The 18224-nt window shown below is 49.4% G+C and overlaps 2 protein-coding genes across 7 annotated transcripts; one reads left to right on the top strand and one right to left on the bottom strand.

Moving 5' to 3' along the window:
• Window positions 1-616: 616 nt before the first annotated feature.
• On the top strand, window positions 617-5723 carry SLC16A8 (solute carrier family 16 member 8). Its single transcript, XM_026794537.2, has 4 exons — window positions 617-845; window positions 1341-1484; window positions 2023-2886; window positions 4973-5723. The coding sequence occupies exons 1-4, from the start codon at window positions 617-619 to the stop codon at window positions 5368-5370; spliced, it is 1635 nt and encodes a 544-aa protein (XP_026650338.1). The 3' UTR covers window positions 5371-5723.
• Window positions 5724-7921: 2198 nt separating this feature from the next.
• PICK1 (protein interacting with PRKCA 1) lies at window positions 7922-17569 on the bottom strand. 6 transcript variants are annotated; one of them, XM_074539372.1, is made up of 13 exons: window positions 17423-17569; window positions 16521-16608; window positions 15835-15946; window positions 15243-15371; window positions 15053-15119; window positions 13695-13784; window positions 13219-13272; window positions 13057-13119; window positions 12594-12727; window positions 11732-11824; window positions 10847-10897; window positions 9468-9612; window positions 7922-9214 (listed from the first exon to the last, which is right to left on the bottom strand). In XM_074539372.1, the coding sequence occupies exons 2-13, from the start codon at window positions 16559-16561 to the stop codon at window positions 8973-8975; spliced, it is 1221 nt and encodes a 406-aa protein (XP_074395473.1). In that variant the 5' UTR covers window positions 16562-16608; window positions 17423-17569; the 3' UTR covers window positions 7922-8972. The 6 variants fall into 6 exon arrangements, with proteins under 6 accessions (XP_074395473.1, XP_074395474.1, XP_005488662.1 ...); XM_074539373.1 differs by lacking the exon at window positions 17423-17569 and adding an exon at window positions 17226-17416; XM_005488605.3 differs by lacking the exon at window positions 17423-17569 and adding an exon at window positions 17084-17219.
• Window positions 17570-18224: the final 655 nt, after the last annotated feature.

The raw sequence follows: 18224 nt of genomic DNA, 5'->3' as shown, positions 1-18224 counted from the left end.
GAGGGAGAAGGAGAGTGCCATGCACTGGGGCCTCCCAGAGGGAAGAACTGAGGGCTTAATGGATCTCCTTGCCTCACTGCTGGAGGTTTCTGTGCCAGGGCAGGTCCTGGGGGACTCCCCTCTGGAGCAGACCAGCATGGGAGAGGCTCAAAGGCAGATTTTAGTAAGCAAAACGGGTTCACATTGCTGGTCTTTGCCTCTCCCCATCTGTAGGCAAGGCTGGATATGAAGCAAGGGGGGTGCTGCAGATCCTGATGCTGCATCAGGTGCAGCATTCCAGGCTCAGGTGGGAACTGCAACAATGCTTGGCTGTGTTTGGCCAGGGTTATGGAGCTCTGGGCTGCCCCAGCCTCAGGGGAGCTTCCCACCTCTGCCCAGCTGAGGCATGACCTCACACCCCAAAGCAATCTCACCTCACCTGGCAGGATCAAGGTGCAAAGAGAAGATGTGGCCCCCAATGAGCCTCTCAGAGCCTGGAGATGGTGGCCATGGAGAGAAACCTTGCAGTAAATATTTGTTCCTCTGCTCTGTTCTGCTCTGCTCTCTTGCAGCACCGGCAGACTTTCTCTGTTTCCCTACTTCCTCCCAGCCTGCCTTTCCATTCCTAGGTTAGAAGATGGGGAGACCTGACCCAGAAGAAGGGCAGCTGCCGGCTCCTGTGAAGCCCCCGGATGGTGGCTGGGGCTGGATCGTGCTCCTTGGCTGCTTTGTGATCACCGGCTTCTCCTATGCCTTCCCCAAAGCCGTCAGTGTCTACTTCAAGGAGCTCATGAAAGATTTCCACGTGGGCTACAGTGACACGGCCTGGATCTCTTCCATCATGCTGGCCATGCTCTACGGGACAGGTGATGCTTGGACACACTTCCCCCTCCTCAGCTCACACCTCTCCCACTCTGCCATGGGCCCAGACCATGTCCCATGGACTCTCTCATGCTCACTGGCCTGGTCATGAACCACCATGCAGAATACAATTGTCCTACCACTTCTCTTCTGGAAGTGTGCTGCATCTCATATCCCTGTTTCCTCTGCCCCAGGAGACCTCAGGGGTCACCCCACATACAGTGGGGTTGATACAGGGTTTGCTCCCACTGCTGAAGCACTGCTCCTGTCACATCAAGCACCAGGGAATAGGGCTCCAAAGGCAGGGCAGAACAGAAGCCTCCACACAACCAGCCCCTCTCCCTTGGCCAGGCCCAACAGACGTGTACCTAAGCAGCCAAGGAGTGAGCTCCATCATTGCAGCTTCATCCTCCCTGAGAGCCCTGCTTGGGCTGCCTGCCCCTTCCCAGCTGTCCTGTCCCCTCCTGGTCACCTGCTCTGTCTCCTCTCCTTCCTCCTAGGACCAGTGTGCAGCATCATGGTGAACCAGTTTGGCTGCCGGCCCGTGATGCTCATTGGTGGGCTGCTGGCTTCTGCTGGCATGATTCTGGCATCTTTTACCACCAACATCATTGAGCTTTATCTGACAGCTGGCGTGCTGACAGGTGAGAGCCTTGGGATTTGGGGGGAAACACAGGCTTACCTGGGGAGAGCCAAAACCACGTCGTATTTTCCTCTAGCACTGCCATGTCTAGTATCAGGTCTCCCCAGCCTATTTGCACACAATATAGGAAGCACCTAGTCCTGAATGTTGCACCTGTGAGAGATGCATCTGCTGGATCTAAACAGCAGGGGCCTGTGGTTGAGAGACAGAAGAAACCTAGGTGGTGCTCAGTGATCGTGGTGACTGTGGTAGGCAGCATCAGTACAGAGTGGCAGGGGAAAGAGGCAGAATTCCTGTGTAAGGCTCAGGTCCTGCCTAAGTGTGAGCACAATTACCTGATTCAAACCCGCTTCAGGAGGACAGGCTGGTTTAGCCCATCCCCTGCAGGGGCAATCCACCAACACGAAGGCACAGAGGGTTGTGAGGAATACATTGATCCCATTGCGGGACTTCAGGACTAGGATAGTCTGAAGGGAGTTTTCAGCTTGTTGCAAAACACATCTCATGTTCTTGCACTCCTGGCTCTCACTTCCATGTAGGTCTGGGTATGGCACTGAACTTCCAGCCCTCACTGATCATGCTGGGCACCTACTTTGACAAGCGCCGGCCTCTGGCCAATGGACTAGCTGCTGCTGGGAGCCCTGTCTTCCTCTCCTCCCTCTCTCCTCTGGGGCAAGTCCTGCTGGAGAAGTTTGGCTGGCGAGGAGGGTTCCTTATCATGGGGGGCCTTCTGCTTAACTGCTGCACTTGTGGGGCAGTCATGAGACCCCTGGATATGGGCATGAAGAAGAAGATGGGGAAAGCTCAGGACAAATATGAAGCCAAGGAGATGCTGCCCATAGGAGGGAAGTCAGAGGAGGGAATCAGCACCACAGATGGAACCAAGAAGGGCAAGAAAGTCAAGAAGAAGCCCAAGAAAGGAAAGAAGCTTCTGGATTTTAGTATCTTCTCCAACCGAGGGTTTATCATTTACACCATTTCAAAGTTCATCCTGGTCCTGGGTCTCTTCGTGCCCCCCATACTGCTGGTCAACTATGCCAAGGACACAGGCGTCCCGGACACCGAGGCCGCTTTCTTGCTCTCCATCATCGGCTTCATAGACATCTTTGCCCGCCCAGCCTGTGGCATGGTGGCAGGGCTGAAGTGGGTCCGCCCTCACGTGGCCTATCTGTTCAGCTTCTCCATGCTCTTCAACGGCTTGACAGACATCTGCAGCGCCAGGGCCAGCAACTACACGGGGCTGGTCATCTTCTGCGTCTTCTTTGGCATCTCCTACGGCATGGTGGGGGCACTGCAGTTCGAGGTGCTGATGGCCATCGTCGGCTCCCAGAAGTTCTCCAGCGCCATCGGGCTGGTCCTGCTCATCGAGGCTTTCGCCGTGCTCATCGGCCCACCCTCTGCAGGTAGGTGTCTTGCTGCAGGTGCCTCTTTTGGCCAACACTGCTCCACTGAACTGCAGGTACCAGGCACGGACACTGCACTTGAAGAAAGACCCTATTTCTCAACTTTAAATTTGCTCTAGAAGCTGAGAACTGATCTCAGCCTTCACTACGAATGTTGCATAGAACCATGTTAAGGATACGGTCAGGCACATGCTGCAGACAAACCTTTTCGAGTCTTCATTAAGACAAAGCAAGTGTATCTCAAATGCTCCTTGGTGTCCCTGGCCTTTTGATTGGCACTGTGAGTAGTGATCTCAATTTGTTTGGATCCCAATTCCAAGGCACAGGTGTTTTGCTGTCAGTCAATTCAAAACAGTTTGCACAGTCCCCCGAGGCATTTGTTGGTAATTTTTCTAAGAGGATTAAGACACTCACAGCTTTTCAGCCAGTCTAGTCTAGGTCACAGACCCTGGTAAGGTCCAGGCCCCACAAACAGCCCATAAAAAAAGGCTGGTGAATGGATGTTGGTGTAGATTAATGTTAAGTGAATGATCACATGTGAGAAAGCCAAATCATGCCCAAGGCTCATTTCCAAACAAAGCACAGTTTCCTGATTCACAAGGAAGAGTCAGGGACAAGACTATGGAAAATCCCCAGGCAGGAACCACTCTGTTGTTTCTTGCACTCCCTTCCTTCAGCTGTAACACATAGGCTAAAGCCCATCATTGAAGACCTTTGTGTGAATGGTCTTTTCCTCCGCACAAACCACAGTTATGAGTAAAACCTGCCCTCAGCAATTCCAGCCAGTTCTCAAGTAAAATTTGGCAGCCAAGAGAGGACCCTCTTAAATGCTGACAATAATTCCTGTCTCACTGTATAAGCTGTGGGGCAGTCAGAAGTCCCAAGCCAGGGAGGGTCAAGAAATATGTGTCTTGGAGGCAGCTGCAGAGAGATCACTGGGGAAGAGGGGGATTTAACAGCACCTTGCCCCAAGGAGCAAGGCCCACCAGTGAGGTGCCAACAAAGGAATCCCTCAGCCCTCCTGCCTCAGCTCAGCTGTGCCTTGGTGCTGTGTGACCATACAGTGGCACATGTACAGTGCAGGGTCACTGAAGAACCGTGCTGGGGGCAGCCAGGTCGTGCTGGGGGCTGCAGGACCCCCCTGGCACAGGAAGCCTGAGCACTCTGACAATCCTGATGGCTCGGACTCGGGGAGAACAGTGCTCAGCTGGGAGAAGGGGGGTGAACAAAGTGGCTTTGTTTGGTGTAATCCTCCTGAGCTGCTTCCCGCTCCGTGGGGCCGAGGGGGTTTGGCACAGGATAAGCTGCACTCACACACACGCACACGCACGCGCGCTGGGGGTCCTCGCTCGCCATCCGGCTTGGCTGAACAGGGCCACATTCACCTGCCCAGGAATGCACCACGTGCCTCCCATGACTGCTCTGGGAGGCACCTCGGCGTGTCCTGGGGCTGGTTTCTGTAGCACAGCAGCGACTGGGGTCACATGTGCATTCAGGAGAAGAGCGCGGTTCCACAGCTGCATCCTGATGGCAGCAAGGCAGCTGTTTGTGCTCCCCAAGGACTGGGACCTCTTCTTCCATTGCCAGCCCCAGTGGGTACAGAAAATGTATTGAGAATATCTCTGGCACAGAAATCATCATGTGTGGGCCAACCAGAGGGATTTCTCTGCCAAAGAGAAACTTGTTCTTCCCTTCAGAATGTTTTCCTGACATAATAGCTTAAGAAATAGCAATGCCTCTCAAACTTTCTTTTCTGAGACTGGCCTATCCAAATCATGAGAGGCTTTTCCCACTTTGGCAAGTAGAAGATGGCCCACCATGAAAGTGTCACAATTATTTAAGCTTGTCCAAACAAGGGAAAACACCAACCATGCACTATTACGGTACTTTCCCTGGAAGTACAGTGCAGCTCTTTCCCAGGGTGATTTTTAGTTATTCAGGTTTCTTGCTGTTCCCTTGAGGAATGGGTCCTCAGACAAACGCAGGGGTTGCCCACCTGCACTGGGCTGTCCATGCAGGAGTGCGTAGGCTGAATTTAACCATCTCATGTCTTCTCCAATCATCTCATGTCTTCTCCAACCATCAGGCCGCCTGGTCGATGCTCTCAAGAACTATGAGGTGATCTTCTACCTGGCGGGCTCAGAGGTCGTGCTCTCCGCCCTCTTCCTGGGTGTGGCCAGCTACTGCTGCCTGAACCGAGGGAAGAAGGAGCCTCCCCCCGAGAACAACCCCACTGCGGGAGCGGGAGCGGGGAGCGACACCGAGGAAGCGGAGTCCGACGTGCAGGAAGCCGAGGAGCACAGCAGCGACAACCACCAGCCGGCCCACAGCACCGACAACGCCGTGGTGGTGGCCAGCGAGGAGGCCAACCATGTGGCAGAGGAGCAGCGAGGGGAGGGAGGCGGCTGTCCCGCAGGGGACGGGGAGGTGCTGGCACGGGACGGCTGCAACGCTGACCAGATGGTGGAGAGGGACAGTTTCTAGCCCGGGCAGAGAACAGGGATGTATAAAACTGGCCTTGTGTGCAAGCACCTCAGCATGGGAGGGTAGGTGGGATGCGGGGAGCAGAAAACTGGGACAAAGGCAGATGTAAGAAATAAGAGGGAGAGGTATAAGAATAGCTGGTCCCTATGTACATATGTCCACAACCTACCCAGTGATACGTCTGCTTGCATCCTGCACCCATGCTGGTACAACACAGGCTCAGAGCAGCCCAAACACCAAAAAGAAAAAAATAATAATCTTCTTTCCTCACTTTCAAACCAGCCCTGGAGAAAGTCTTCTGAAGAGGCTGCCAAGGACTCTCCTTTTCCTTCTGCATTGTCATAACACAGAACACAAACAATTAGAGACTCTTTGTAATCAGATCTGGTATGCTGTGTTCTGGTGTCAGTGTTTCCTTCACCCCACTTCCCTGTCTGGATAGTGCCAGTCTCACTGGCAGCACGTTTGGGAGGTGCAGGGGCACCAGCACGGGGGTAGACACCAGGCTCTGTGAAACACCTCCCTCGGGCACTGCCGAACCAGGAGACCACCAGCTCCGAGCACCTCTGCCTGGCGCATCTTTTGTGGACGGTAAAGCTGGGGCAGTGACACCTGATGCTGCTTCCCCAGGTAGGGAAGCGCTGCCTTAGAGGCTGCTGCTGAGGTACAAGAAGAAGACACCTAAGAAAGGCTAATGCCATTAGGTGTGCAGCCACAGCACGGAGCCTCGCTGACAGGAATAGCACCAAGCCAGCTTTATCTAGGCTCAAGTGAGCCCCGTTGACGTGTGAAGGGAACAACTTGGCCCCTGTGGGGGCGGGGGTTTCAAGGCAGGTAAATAACCATGTCCCAAGCGATTATCCACTGAGCAGGAATGGCACCAGACTTGCCTGTGTTTTCCTCTTAAATAGAGAAAACCTCCTTACATAAAGGAATCAAAGGTAAGGCAGAAGGACAAGCCCCAGTCCCCGAGTGCCGCTAACGAGGGTGTTGGAGCACGTGGTGAAGCAGGCATGACCCCCTCACCCCCTGCTGCAGTGGTGGATTTCTAGATTCAGAGAGGACAACCTTCCCTGGCATGCTTAAAGCACTTCTAATCTGCTTTAGGACTGGATCTTTTATAAACACCCTTGGCCAAAGCTCTTTCTTCCGGTTTCCTGAACTGCTTCACCTCAGAGACCCTGGGGGAACCTGTGACTATAACAGGGGATCAAAAACTAAGCAGAGGGCTACAGGGAAGGCAGCTTGTTGGGCCACCAAAAGTTATGTTTCATTCCAGACCAGACTGACTACAAATTAATGGGTAGTTGGCAGGATCCATAAAGCCATTTAAACACAGCAGGGGAGTGGGGACATGAAGGAAAGGGTTTCATTCTAGCTGCTCCCAAACAAAAAACAGCAGCAAATGATGAGCAAAATAAAGCTGTTGAAGAACATCAGTTTAAGAAAAGAGAAGAACTGGAGATTGGAGGGGAGAAGGTAAACCCCATGAGGCTGTACTCTGTCCCACCATAGCTAACACCACTGTTAGATCTCATATTGAGCTATTCACAGTGGTGACTTTGGGCTTTTTCCTACTCAAACTCACTTAGAAATATCCCAAACAAGACTAAACCCCATACCAAACCCCAGTTGCAAAGCTCTGGGAGAATGAGAGCAGCAGCAAGGGTGCTGGGGCCCTGCAGGCATTCACCCAGTGCTCTCAAAGCTTGTTTTCCCTTTCCAACAAGGAAAGGTCGCTGTTTCTGCTCCACCAAGCTGCTCTGCAGTTCTTTCCCCAGTAACCCCAGGCTGGGTTTCCCTTATTCACTAGTATGCCCTCCAAGGAGCTCACAGCTTCCCAGAGGTCCAAGGTCCACAGCATGAAAACAACTGCCCTTGTCAGCCAGGCCAGTCACTAGAACAAGGTCCCCTCTGTTTCCTTGTCACAAGCCAACATTTCCCACTAAGCCTCCCGCTCTTAAATTATTTTCACAAAAGCAAATAAAAGCCCTCAGGGTACAAGGTTTCACTACAGACAGTGCTGCAAGATTCCCAGACCTCTTCCTAAAAAACCCAGATATGCTGCTTTACACTTGGTTTCAATGGCTTTTAGGCAGACTCTGCTGAAGCATTTTCAGTTCCCCCTCAACTGCTTTGTGTTTTGGCCCAACAAACAACACTGAAAGAGGATCAGGGACTTAAGCATCAGCTGAAGCTTGTGATGCAACAGCTGAGCTGTGCGGAGAAGCTGGCTGGGAGAGGGACAGGGATGCCACCTTGGTGGGACTAAGGCACCTGGTGGCCTTTAAGAGGCTGGTGCTCCCCTGGGAAGCTGAAATGCAGAGCAGCTGGTGCACCTGGAGGACTGGCCTTGCTACAGCATTTATAACTCTCTTCCTCAGGAAATCTGCACTGCACTGACCACCACAGGTTGCTATAGTGATTATGCACCAGTACAAGACAAAAATGGCTAGTACATGATACCCATCTTCCCAAGATTACCTTAAGATTAAAACCAATGGAAGATAAGCAAAAAAACCTTTCATAGAAAGGCATGAAGGACATGAAATTAAATGTCACATATTTCTTTATTACAGACAATAGTCACTACACCAGTCTGTTTAAGTTCTCCAGAGCAGCTTGACCATGGATGGCTTTTTTCCAGCCACCCACAGAGATGAAGAAGCTCCAAAAACAATCAAAGAGAAACACAAATCTAAAAAAAAGAAAAATCTTGATCATAAATTAATGCACTTAAATAACTTCTCCCATGACCACTAGAATGTAATAACAGAGAAGTGAAAACCCCTGGCCCAAGAACACCACCACTCCTGGCAGTTGCGCTGCCCATTATCAGATGAAGTGCCATCTGCATCTGGGATTGGCCCACAGGGATGGAGGGAGAGGAAGAGAAAAAGAAGAAGGAAAGAAGCACTCTCACTTACCTCAGCTTTCCTTTTCCCCCTTCCCTTCTGCTAGGGAATGGGAGGATAGCTACTGCTGCTGGCTGGCCCAGAGGCAGCACAAAATAGTTGTGCAGAGAGGAGAGCACGCTAGTCATTCTTTATACTAAAAAAAAAACCCAAAGCCTCTTCCTCTCTCCACAAGGGCTTGCGTTCCCTTTCTATTTTAAAGATAGGGTATTTCCATCACAGTCCTAAGGTGGATCCTCAGAAGGAGCTTGAAGACAGCAAGCAGTGACGCCAACACTTCCCCACAGCACAAGGGGAGGATGGAAGGGGGCTGCCCTCACCATTTTTAATCCCCTCCAAACCCTTAACCAGCTTCCATGTGCCAGAGAGGAGTGGTGCTGCCCCCGTGCTCAGCAGAGTCCTGCCTGCACAGGGGCACATGGTGGTGTAGGAGTGGCTTTTTCTCCCCATGCTGCAGTACCCAGGTTGGGTACCAGAAGTCTCCAGGGGCAAAAAGAATTATCCACGCAAACAAGCAAAGGAAAAGAGACGAAAGCAGAGGTTGGTCCCAATCCAACCAGCTACCCCACCCAGAGCAGAGAAGGATCCCAGGCTGGACACACAGAGAAATGGTGGAGGATGAATGGCCACGTGAAATACATGTTTTCATAAGTCTGCAGAGTCCTCCCTCTGGTCATGCCGACACACTCAGGCATCATCAATGAGCTTCTCTCCATTTGCGTCCTCCCTCCCGCTACCCTCTCTCTCGCTTTCTCCTTCCTCTTCCGCCCCATCTGTGTACGTGTCCTTCTGCCCATAGCTGAGAGTGGTGCGGGCAAGGTCCACCTCGATGGGAAAGACATCGGCGTCCCGGAGCACGGCGTAGCAGTCGTCGTAGTACTTGGACATGGTGGAGACAAAACGCTGGAGCTGGAACACGATGTCCTGCACTGCAGTGGAGACATGTTGGGGGAAAAAAGTGTAAAAATTTCCTTTCCAAACACTGTGAAGGCTGTGATCAAGCTTCCCTTACCAGTGTTAGATACCATTGCCTACACATTTTGCCCCTCAGAGCTGATGTCTCGGGTACAGCCACAAAGGAGCTCTTCAGCAAAGAACTGAGCTGCCTTCTGAGCCGAAACAGAGGAGGAACAGAGAGGCCAAAGTCAAGTCATGTCTGCTGAACTCAGCAGTGGCACTCACCGTGCTTCTGGTCCAGAAGCTCTATTTTCTCCAGCACGTCCTTCCTCATCTTGGCAAAGCGCGTGCGAGCCTCCTGACGGCAGCGCAGGATGAGGCGGTACTCATAGTTCCCAGTGCTGACCCGGTAGAGAGGCTCACCCAGAGCCTGCCAAAAACACAGCGCCATGTGAGGGACTCCCACAGCAGTGCTTGCACTCAGTCTGCCTACCAGAGTGCACTCACAATGGCCTTGGGTTATCATGGACCTCTCAGGCACAAGGGAACTGCAGTCAGGAAGCAGGAGGAACACTGAGCCGTGCCAAAAACTGGCAGTCAGTGTGGCCACTTTGAAGGCCGAACACACCAACCATGGTAAAGCATCACCACTAAGCAAATATAAAAGGACAGGCACCTTTCAGCCCAGCATGGAGAGGTGACATGGCTTCTTACCTGGACTAGCAAGATAGGCATTAAGAACAAGTTTATATCAAGCACACAAAAATTCTGCCCTCCTCTGTAAGGTTTTCCCTGTATGGATTGCATAATGAACTACATATCTACAAAGGGAACCCTCTGGTATCTACAACCATCTGGACAAAACACTGGAAACCAACAGGGAGGGACCTATACATCACCCTGCAAAAGTCTGGAAAGGGGTTAGCTCTGTCAGCAATGAAGCATCCTTCCCTTGCACCTGTGAACACAACATACAGAAAAATCTGTGCTACAGATTATGGCTCCCTAACACCCACTGCACGTGCCAAACCCAAAGGTGCTGCTCTGCTGGGCAAGACTGGCATTCCTGCCTTCCCATTTAGAAGGAAACGTATAACGAAAGATTGTGTTAGGAGTTTCATTCCTGCCTGGCACTTGGGAACTAGGTATTCCAAGAAATCAAATGCCTGCTCTGAGGTTGATACCAAGGATAAAAAAAGATGTTGCTCTTATGCAGGGAAACTGGAATTTATGGGATACCTTTAGCTATTTTAAACAGAGCTGTTAAGGATTGAAGTCCTAAAACTCTAAACTATAAACCCCCTATTGTTAACAGATATCCTTTAATCAATTTCCTTCACTTATAAATGCAGCTTCACATGCATTTTGCTACAGAGAAGCTAAATCTCCATTTCTAAGAAACAAGACTTAATGATAAGCTGTGCACTACACACAAATGGAATCTGTGAAGATAACACCTTAATCCTCCTTACATAACCTAATAGTACTTAAACACTGAAAAAGGCAACCACGGAGCAAACAAGCTGCAGTGCTCCCCAGGTAGCATTTAAGCATCCCCTATTTCTAATACATTAAGAATAAATGTATGTAATTCCTTAGGATGCATTCACTTGTTTGGGTGCTGACAGGCACAGGAGTGCTTTTGCAATTGTACTGATACTCACAATGCAGCTGTACTCTTCATCATCCATCTCTTTGACTTTCAGGCAGTAAGACTTTGCAGAATTAAAGATTAAAAAAAAAGCAAAACAAGAGGGAACTATTAAAAATTAGAAACAACTTTATCATCACCCATACCCATGAGGTTGCACCATTCCAAGCCTTTCTTCAGTGGACAGACTCTGAAGAAAGCACAGTGGGAAAAAATCCTGTGTTCATCTACTCTTTGGGAAAAGCCAGTACAAGAAAAGTATGAGATGGGAATAAATAGGAAGGAAAACAAAAATATTAATTGCAGGGAGGATTGATGTAGGAAGAGATTCTACCATATTCCCTTGCCTTAGGGCAGCAGCTCCAAGTACTACTCTCAGCAGGCAAAAGGAAATAGATTCGTCCAATTAGAGAACAGGTGAACTGAGCAATCTTACCCTTTTTGGGTAGAAAACGAAGGCTGAATGGAATGAAGGAAGGAAAAAAAGGCAAGGTCTAAATTAGAGCAAATATGACTTGACAGTTGTTTACTTTGGCTAAAGAAAGAGTGTCCAAAATTACCTGAAAAATATGTAAGGGGGAGCTCTTTAGAGGAGTTCAAGAGTCTAAGTTGCAGAGAAACTCTTCAGAAATAAATCAAGAAATAATTCTGATCATGTAGAAAATAAGTCATATGGGTACTGTAAGATCTTTCTTACCAGTGAGAAGTGTTAAGTTAAAAGCAGGTATCTGAATCTGAATAATCTGTCAGTAAACAAAGAACTAGAAAAAACAGGGCATTCTCTCATGGATTATGGAAGGATGGATATGTGATCATATAGGCTAGATGTAACTTTCAGGATGATTCTAGGAAACTTAATTTCAACCAACACTTAGAGAGAAAAAAAAAAGCAGCTCACCAAATATTCAAACTTGACATCCAGGTATTTTTTGATAGTCAGCCTTGTGTCAGGAATGGCTTTATTCAGATAGGTATTCAAGTCAGTGAGCATCTGCAACAGAAACACCCTCTTGCTGAATTAGAACTAAAAAAACGTGACTAGAATTCAAGTGCAACCTTTTCCCCAGCACAGGCCATGAGGCTGCCTCTAAACTCTTCTTTGAACTCCAGCACATTTGAAAGAAAATGTTTTATCATGGCTCAGAATGGTTAGAGCCTCCTCTGCTGTCACTGGCAAGTGGTTCCAGTGCTAGAAATGCTTGCCTAACTTACAGCATGGATTCATCTGCTTTTGACTCATTTTATTTTCAGCTGGTTCTGGAAACAGCTCTTCTTGATTCAAAGTTTTATGGCCCAGCATCATCTATCCAACACAGCACTGAAAGTGGTGCCCAAATCAACACTTAAATTCTCTCTTTGCTAAACTAAGTGCAGAGATCCCCTGGAGACTCTCACTCCTATATAATGACTGAAATTCTTACATTGTTCCTGGGCTGCTTGTCTGAACTCTTTTAGTGACACAATGCAGTTATGGGTACGAATATCAGGTACTACACTGGTCAGTGAGACAACTCCTTCATTCCCAAAAGAGGAGAGGAATATACCCATATGCAAGAAATCACAGGGACAAGGTTGATATATTCATTATGTTACCTCTCAGGTTCTTTTCATTATGAAGAGAATTCCCTGAAGGAAAGCAGACAAGGATCCTTCTTCCCTTAATGAATGAACTTTTAAGACCACACCTTTAAAGACAGGCTTCTGCCTTTCTAGATTCCCCTCTCCTCCAAACCCTTTACTCCTATAGTTGAATTCTTTACCGGCTTAATTGTTTTCAGAAGGTGAATCCCAAACTTCTCAATGTTGCGATGGGCATCAGCAAATTTCACAAAGGCTTCGCTGGCAGCTGGTTGTGGTTCCCGTACACCAATGACAGAGAAAACATCTCCAAATGCTGCATGGGCAGAATAAACACAGCCAGATGAACAAAGAGGTGAACCCTGAGAAAAATCTTGTCTCCAGTATTAGAAGTCTCTCCCATAACCTTACAATTAGCTGGGGGATGATGCTACATGTGGGAAATAGTAAAGGTAAGCTACATATTCCCTAAAGACCAGAGTTTGGCAGGGCATTTCCCCAATGTCTCATGTGAAGGATGGGGCCTGTGTTAGCACTATGACCGGTAATACAGGAGAGCAGCCCTTCACAGCTCATTTCTGCAACCCTTGTTTTTTTTCGAGTGCTCCCTTTTTTTTTTGTGCTCCCTTTGCTAAGATTCTTTACCTCTGTGTGTCTGAGATAGCTCAAAGAAAGCCCTGAGAAGACTCTTGGTGTGCTCTGTCAAGCCTGTGACGGAAGCCAGAAAAAACATTTAAGTTACTTCACTGAAACACAATGAAAGTATCCTTCTCTCCCATCTGCTGTCTGATGGAATACCAAGTTTACCTTTGTATAACTCTGCAGTCCTCTCCAGCTCCTCTAATCTCTTCACTAGTCCATCTAAATAGAAACAAGAATCAGAATAAAGAATTATAACAGTCACATTCAAGACATGTTTAAGACCTGATCAGTTGGAAAAATACCAGTTTCATATATTTGGTTCAAATTTCCCTCACCCCTTATTGCCTGTCCTGTGATACAACATGGGAAGCTTTTAAAATGACTGCAAACTTAGTTTATAGTGTGGGGTCATCATCTATTGGCATTCACTAAGATGGTTCCTGCTTTAAATGAGTCTGACCTGAGATAACATTTAAGTGGCCACAGGGACAGGCTGTATCACTCAGGAAGGACAGAAACAGTCACAACAGCAAAGCAGAGCAGAAGAAAAGAATGTGGACCATACAAGCAACAATAAAAAGCAGGCAAACACAGGACAGTAAGCATTCCATTAGGAAAATGTCCTCCTGGACAATACCTACCATTGCAAAGTATGGCTCGGCTCAGCCCCAGGGCATCTGCTGTCCCCGAGCTCATGTTCTCCACCAGCCGGTGCTTCACCTTCTTCAATACTGAAGGCCAAAACAAAGTGACAAACCAGCATCAGGGTCACTTCCACGGGCAGGAAAAGCTCACCAGCACATTCCACTGGTTTTCCATGCACTGGATAAACTGCACTTAACTCAGTATTGAGGCAGCAAGAAGAAAGAATATTGCAGAAACAGAGCACTCTAGTCCAGCCATGCCTAACACATTTTCTAACTTGCCTATCTGCCCTGCTCTCACATCCTAAACACTTCAATCAATAGAGCTCCAGCAATTCTTTTGGAAGATTGTCCCAATCTATCACTCTGCTATAAGCAAAGCACTTATCTTGATATTTGGAACTAAACTTTGCTTATGCTATCTGCTGTATGACTTCAGCTGAAGTAATGGGGCTGAAAGACAATCAGGACTTTATGCTCAGTGCTGTCTCTTTCCTTACGTTTACCTTTTGAATGCTAATTAAACCCTTTTGCCACCTCTTTAAGGAATTTCTGCCTTTGGTGGTCATACCCTACAAATTACTAGAGATATCTACGCCCTCCTTGGAACCATATGACTCCATCACCTTTATTTACAGGCACACTTGCCTGCAGATCCCAAGAACTCAGCTGAAGCCACAGTGTTCTGAAAAATACCATATTCTCATCACACTTCTGTTTTCCCAGAAATCCATCTCACTATTCACAATTTTTCAGAATTCCTGTCAATTTATTAGCACCATAATCACCAGGAAAATAAATGAGAGCAAAGAGAATGGATACATTTTGCTGAAAGTGAGAAAGGCAGACCATATAAAACAGAGCTGTGTAGGCTTAGTTCTAAACCAGACACTTTGTTTCAGCAATAAAGGCTCTCCTGTCTCTCATAAAATTTATGTTTGTACAAAACTCAGTGTAGATAGGTATTTCATCACTGTTCTCCATGGTTAGAAATCCCCACCAATGCCTTTCAATTGACACATTCCTGTGTACATCTCAAAATAGGTCAGCCTAACTTACACGTATTAAAAATAGATTAATTAGATTATTATGCAGCTGAGATTCATCATCCATGCTAAACACAGCACAGAAAAACAAGCCTCCCACAACAACAATTAAGCCTTGATTTAACTTTCAAGCCTATTTCAAAATGTCAGGGAAGGATTTCTTTTAAACCTGTAATTCTCTTTGACAGCATCCTTTTGAAAACAACTGAGTTAAGAGCAAGAAAGGAAACAGATTTGGTTTTAGCTGGGACCAATCTTTCACCCTTCTGCATCATTTTAACACTGTAGGGAGAAAGAAACCAGTCTTACCAATATCCAAAGACTTGCCCTGCTTTGGGTCAGCCTGAAGCTTGTTGTAGTGTATTGTCACTTCTCCCTGCAGAGAGAGCAAACCCCAAACTGCTGTGCTGGAAGCAGGCAGCAGCAGCTCCCTTTACCCAAGGACAACAAGCTGCCAAGTACAACCCAGAAGCTCCAGTGGCCCCCTCCTACCTCTCACCTTTACCATCTGTATCATCTTGGCCACCTCCACTTTGGTCTTGCCTTTGACGGATTTCCCGTTGACGCCGGTGATTTCATCCCCGGCTGCCACGGTGCCGTCCAAGGCTGCTGGAGTGTTATCGAACACCTGGGGCAGAGACAGGCCCTGCACTCAGGAGAGGGGCAGGGCAGGGCTGAACAGCACACCCCAAACACCTGCACTCCTCCCTCTCAATCCGCTGCTGCTCCGTCCATGGCGAAGCTGCAGTTTTCCCCCTTCCCAAACCAAGCGGCGGGCTGACCACCTTGCTCCCTCAGGAAGTTCTTGCCCCTAGGATGTGCCTCCTCAAGCCCAGGATTTCCTGGTGCTGGGAGTGTCACACTGTGAATTCTAACATGCTCTCCAAGGAGAAGGATAATTCCAGCAGTCTTAATTTAATTCTTCCACACCTACTAGGTACTAGAGTAAGGAAATCTTTTCACTGGAAAGTGAGATGTCATCTCCCACTCTGAGAAAAACAAACAGCATAGGGCTGTATTTCCACACTTCCCATCTCTCAGGCCACCTCTGTTTTAAAAAGATGTCTTATTTTTCCTCCCCAGGTGCCTACCTGGACGATGTAGAGACAGGGGCAGTACTGTGCTCCTCCTCCAATGCTGATCCCAATCAGGTTCTGAGAGTCCTTCTTCAGGGTCACTGTTCCAGGTACAGTGGGGATGCCCCTACAAAGAGAAAGAAAGAACTGAACATAGGCAGAGCTGCCTGCATATGAAACAACTCTGGCATTTGAGTCAGTACAAATGGAAAACATCATGGGCACTGCATGTCCGAATTCATACCCTCACCTCTGACACAGGGTCTATCAGCATGGGCCAGCAGGGAGCCCTTCTGTGCCATCTTTCTCTTGGGGTTGCATGCAAGGATTAGAGGCGCAAGAGACAATCTCATCCATGGCTACGCACTGAAGAAACGCTATCATGCTTTAGTGTTTCACCTGGACTTAGTGCTGGGCTGAGAGGACAACTTGCACAGCATAAACGTGATGCAAATCAAGTGCTCTATGTTAAATGCAGGGCAGTCACTGCAGAGCAACACAAATATTCTTCTTTGCTTGCCAGCACAGTGATGCCTCATCCCCACTCTCCAGAGGGAGCAAGAAATCAGCACTGGACAGGAAGGCTGATGCTCAGCACACAGTGTCACACACAGGTAAATTTATCAACTCTCATTAGGCCTTGGTTGCAAAGCCTACTTCTATTGTAAGAAACACCACGAAAAGACAAGTGAAATACTCACAGCTTATCTTCCTCAATATCATAGTCCAAATCTGCAAACATTGTTTTGGTTCAGTGGAGTCTGTCTGAAGCTGCTTATTCCAAACTCCCTGGGAAGAAAGAACAGAATGAACTAAATAAAAGAATGATTGCAATAGAAAAAAACAGAGAACCAGCCAGTCACCCTTATCAATCTCCTTTTTCTTTTTTGGGATGCCACATTGTGGTCTCTGCTCTTATATCAAAAGATGAAAAATTAGTCAAGTGTCCCTGGTTCTCTGCTCTGCATGCGAGAGGATGGATCCCTCGAATTTGATGCTGCATGTTCCAAACCCAACACTGACACACGTGCAGCGTTTCCAAAGCACAGAACAAAACGTGGTCCCTTCCCGCAGCTGCTTCTTCCCACGCTCGACCTTGCACCGCGACTGCTAAAATACTCAGCTTTATCCCCGACATCCATCACACATCTCCGTGCTCCCAACTTCACAGCAAGTCACGTCACTTTCTGACATTCACCGCCTCTCTCGGCAGGCCGTGCTCAAGCTTCCCACCGAAAGCCTCATTATTTCCCCATGCAAAAACCTCGTTTCCATTTAATTTCGGACAGCAATTAGCTGGCACGTTTGGTTTCCGCCCGCCCTTCGGCAGCACTCAAGGCACGGCGACGCCGTGAGGGTGTGCGCCTCCACCACACCCGACCCTGAGGGACCCGCGCTTCACCCACAGGGCAGCGGGGCCGGGCAGGGGCAGCGGGCACGGGCTGCGGGCAGTGCCGGGCAGGGGCTGCGGGCAGGGCAGGGGCAGCGGGCAGGGGGCGAGCGCAGCCCCCGCCCCAGCCCTTGCCCCGGCCCCGGCCCCAGCCCGGCGGGACCGTCCGGGGGCAGCCACAGGGGGGCGTCCCTCAGGGGCCCCCAGGCTCACCGGAAGCGGCCGCGCGGCGCCGTCAGCCCCCGCCGGCCACGTCACCGCCGGCGCCGCCCAGAAGCGCCCGCCCGAGCGCCGCCCCCCGCGCGCCCGCCGCGTTGCCATGGGGACCGGGAGAGCGGGGCCTGGTTCGACCGCGGAAATGGCGGCTCAGGGGTGCCCTGATCGTTCTCTGCAACTGCTGAAAGGAGGCCGTAGCCACGTGGGGGTCGGCCTCTTGTCCCAGGCAACAAGAGCACATAGTCACAAGCTGCACCAGGGGAGGTTTAGGTGGGATACCAGGAGGAATTTCTTCACGGAAAGGGTGGTAATGGGAATGGGCTGCCCAGGGAACTGGTGGAGTCACCGTCCCTGGAGGTGTTTAAGGAAAGGCTGGATGCGGCACTCAGTGCCATGGTGTGGTTGACATGGTGTAGTTCAGTCACAGGTTGGACTCCATGATCTCAGAGGTCTTCCCCAACCTAGTATATTCGGTGATTCTGTGAAATTTCTTGGCACAGTCACGATCAGCAGTGACCTGAGGAAGCATGGGACGCTGGCGGATGTGGGAGCCAGTCAGCACAGCTGTGTGCAGAGCCACTGCCCCGCCATGTGTGCCGCAGGATCGCCACGCTTCCATGCGTTCTTCTCTGCCATGTGTGTGGGGGCAGTGGTTGGCTGTTCAAATGGTTTTCTGCCTCCATCATGACAGCACCACCACTGGGAGAATGCTTTGATTTCCCAGAGAAATGTGGTTGTCTTGTCGCATTAGGTGTCATCTTTTCCAGCTGCTCCTGGCTTCTGAGCAATTACCAGGCTT

The sequence above is a fragment of the Zonotrichia albicollis genome, chromosome 4, assembly GCF_047830755.1.
Source record: "Zonotrichia albicollis isolate bZonAlb1 chromosome 4, bZonAlb1.hap1, whole genome shotgun sequence".
Lineage (NCBI taxonomy): Eukaryota > Metazoa > Chordata > Aves > Passeriformes > Passerellidae > Zonotrichia > Zonotrichia albicollis.
This window is presented reverse-complemented; position numbering and strand designations above follow the sequence as displayed.

What these genes read in the sequence shown, in the direction of transcription:
- PICK1 (XM_074539372.1), bottom strand. Translation starts at nt 16,561, where the DNA reads ATGTTTGCAGATTTGGACTATGATATTGAGGAAGATAAGCT. An exon ending in GACTGCAGAGTTATACAAAG is followed by an intron (nt 13,120 to 13,218) that starts GTAAACTTGGTA and finishes CTTCCGTCACAG; the next exon opens with GCTTGACAGAGCACACCAAG. An exon ending in ATGAAGAGTACAGCTGCATT is followed by an intron (nt 9,613 to 10,846) that starts GTGAGTATCAGT and finishes TGTTTTTGGCAG; the next exon opens with GCTCTGGGTGAGCCTCTCTA.
- SLC16A8 (XM_026794537.2), top strand. Translation starts at nt 617, where the DNA reads ATGGGGAGACCTGACCCAGAAGAAGGGCAGCTGCCGGCTCCTGTGAAG. An exon ending in GACAGCTGGCGTGCTGACAG is followed by an intron (nt 1,485 to 2,022) that starts GTGAGAGCCTTG and finishes ACTTCCATGTAG; the next exon opens with GTCTGGGTATGGCACTGAAC. An exon ending in CATCGGCCCACCCTCTGCAG is followed by an intron (nt 2,887 to 4,972) that starts GTAGGTGTCTTG and finishes TCCAACCATCAG; the next exon opens with GCCGCCTGGTCGATGCTCTC.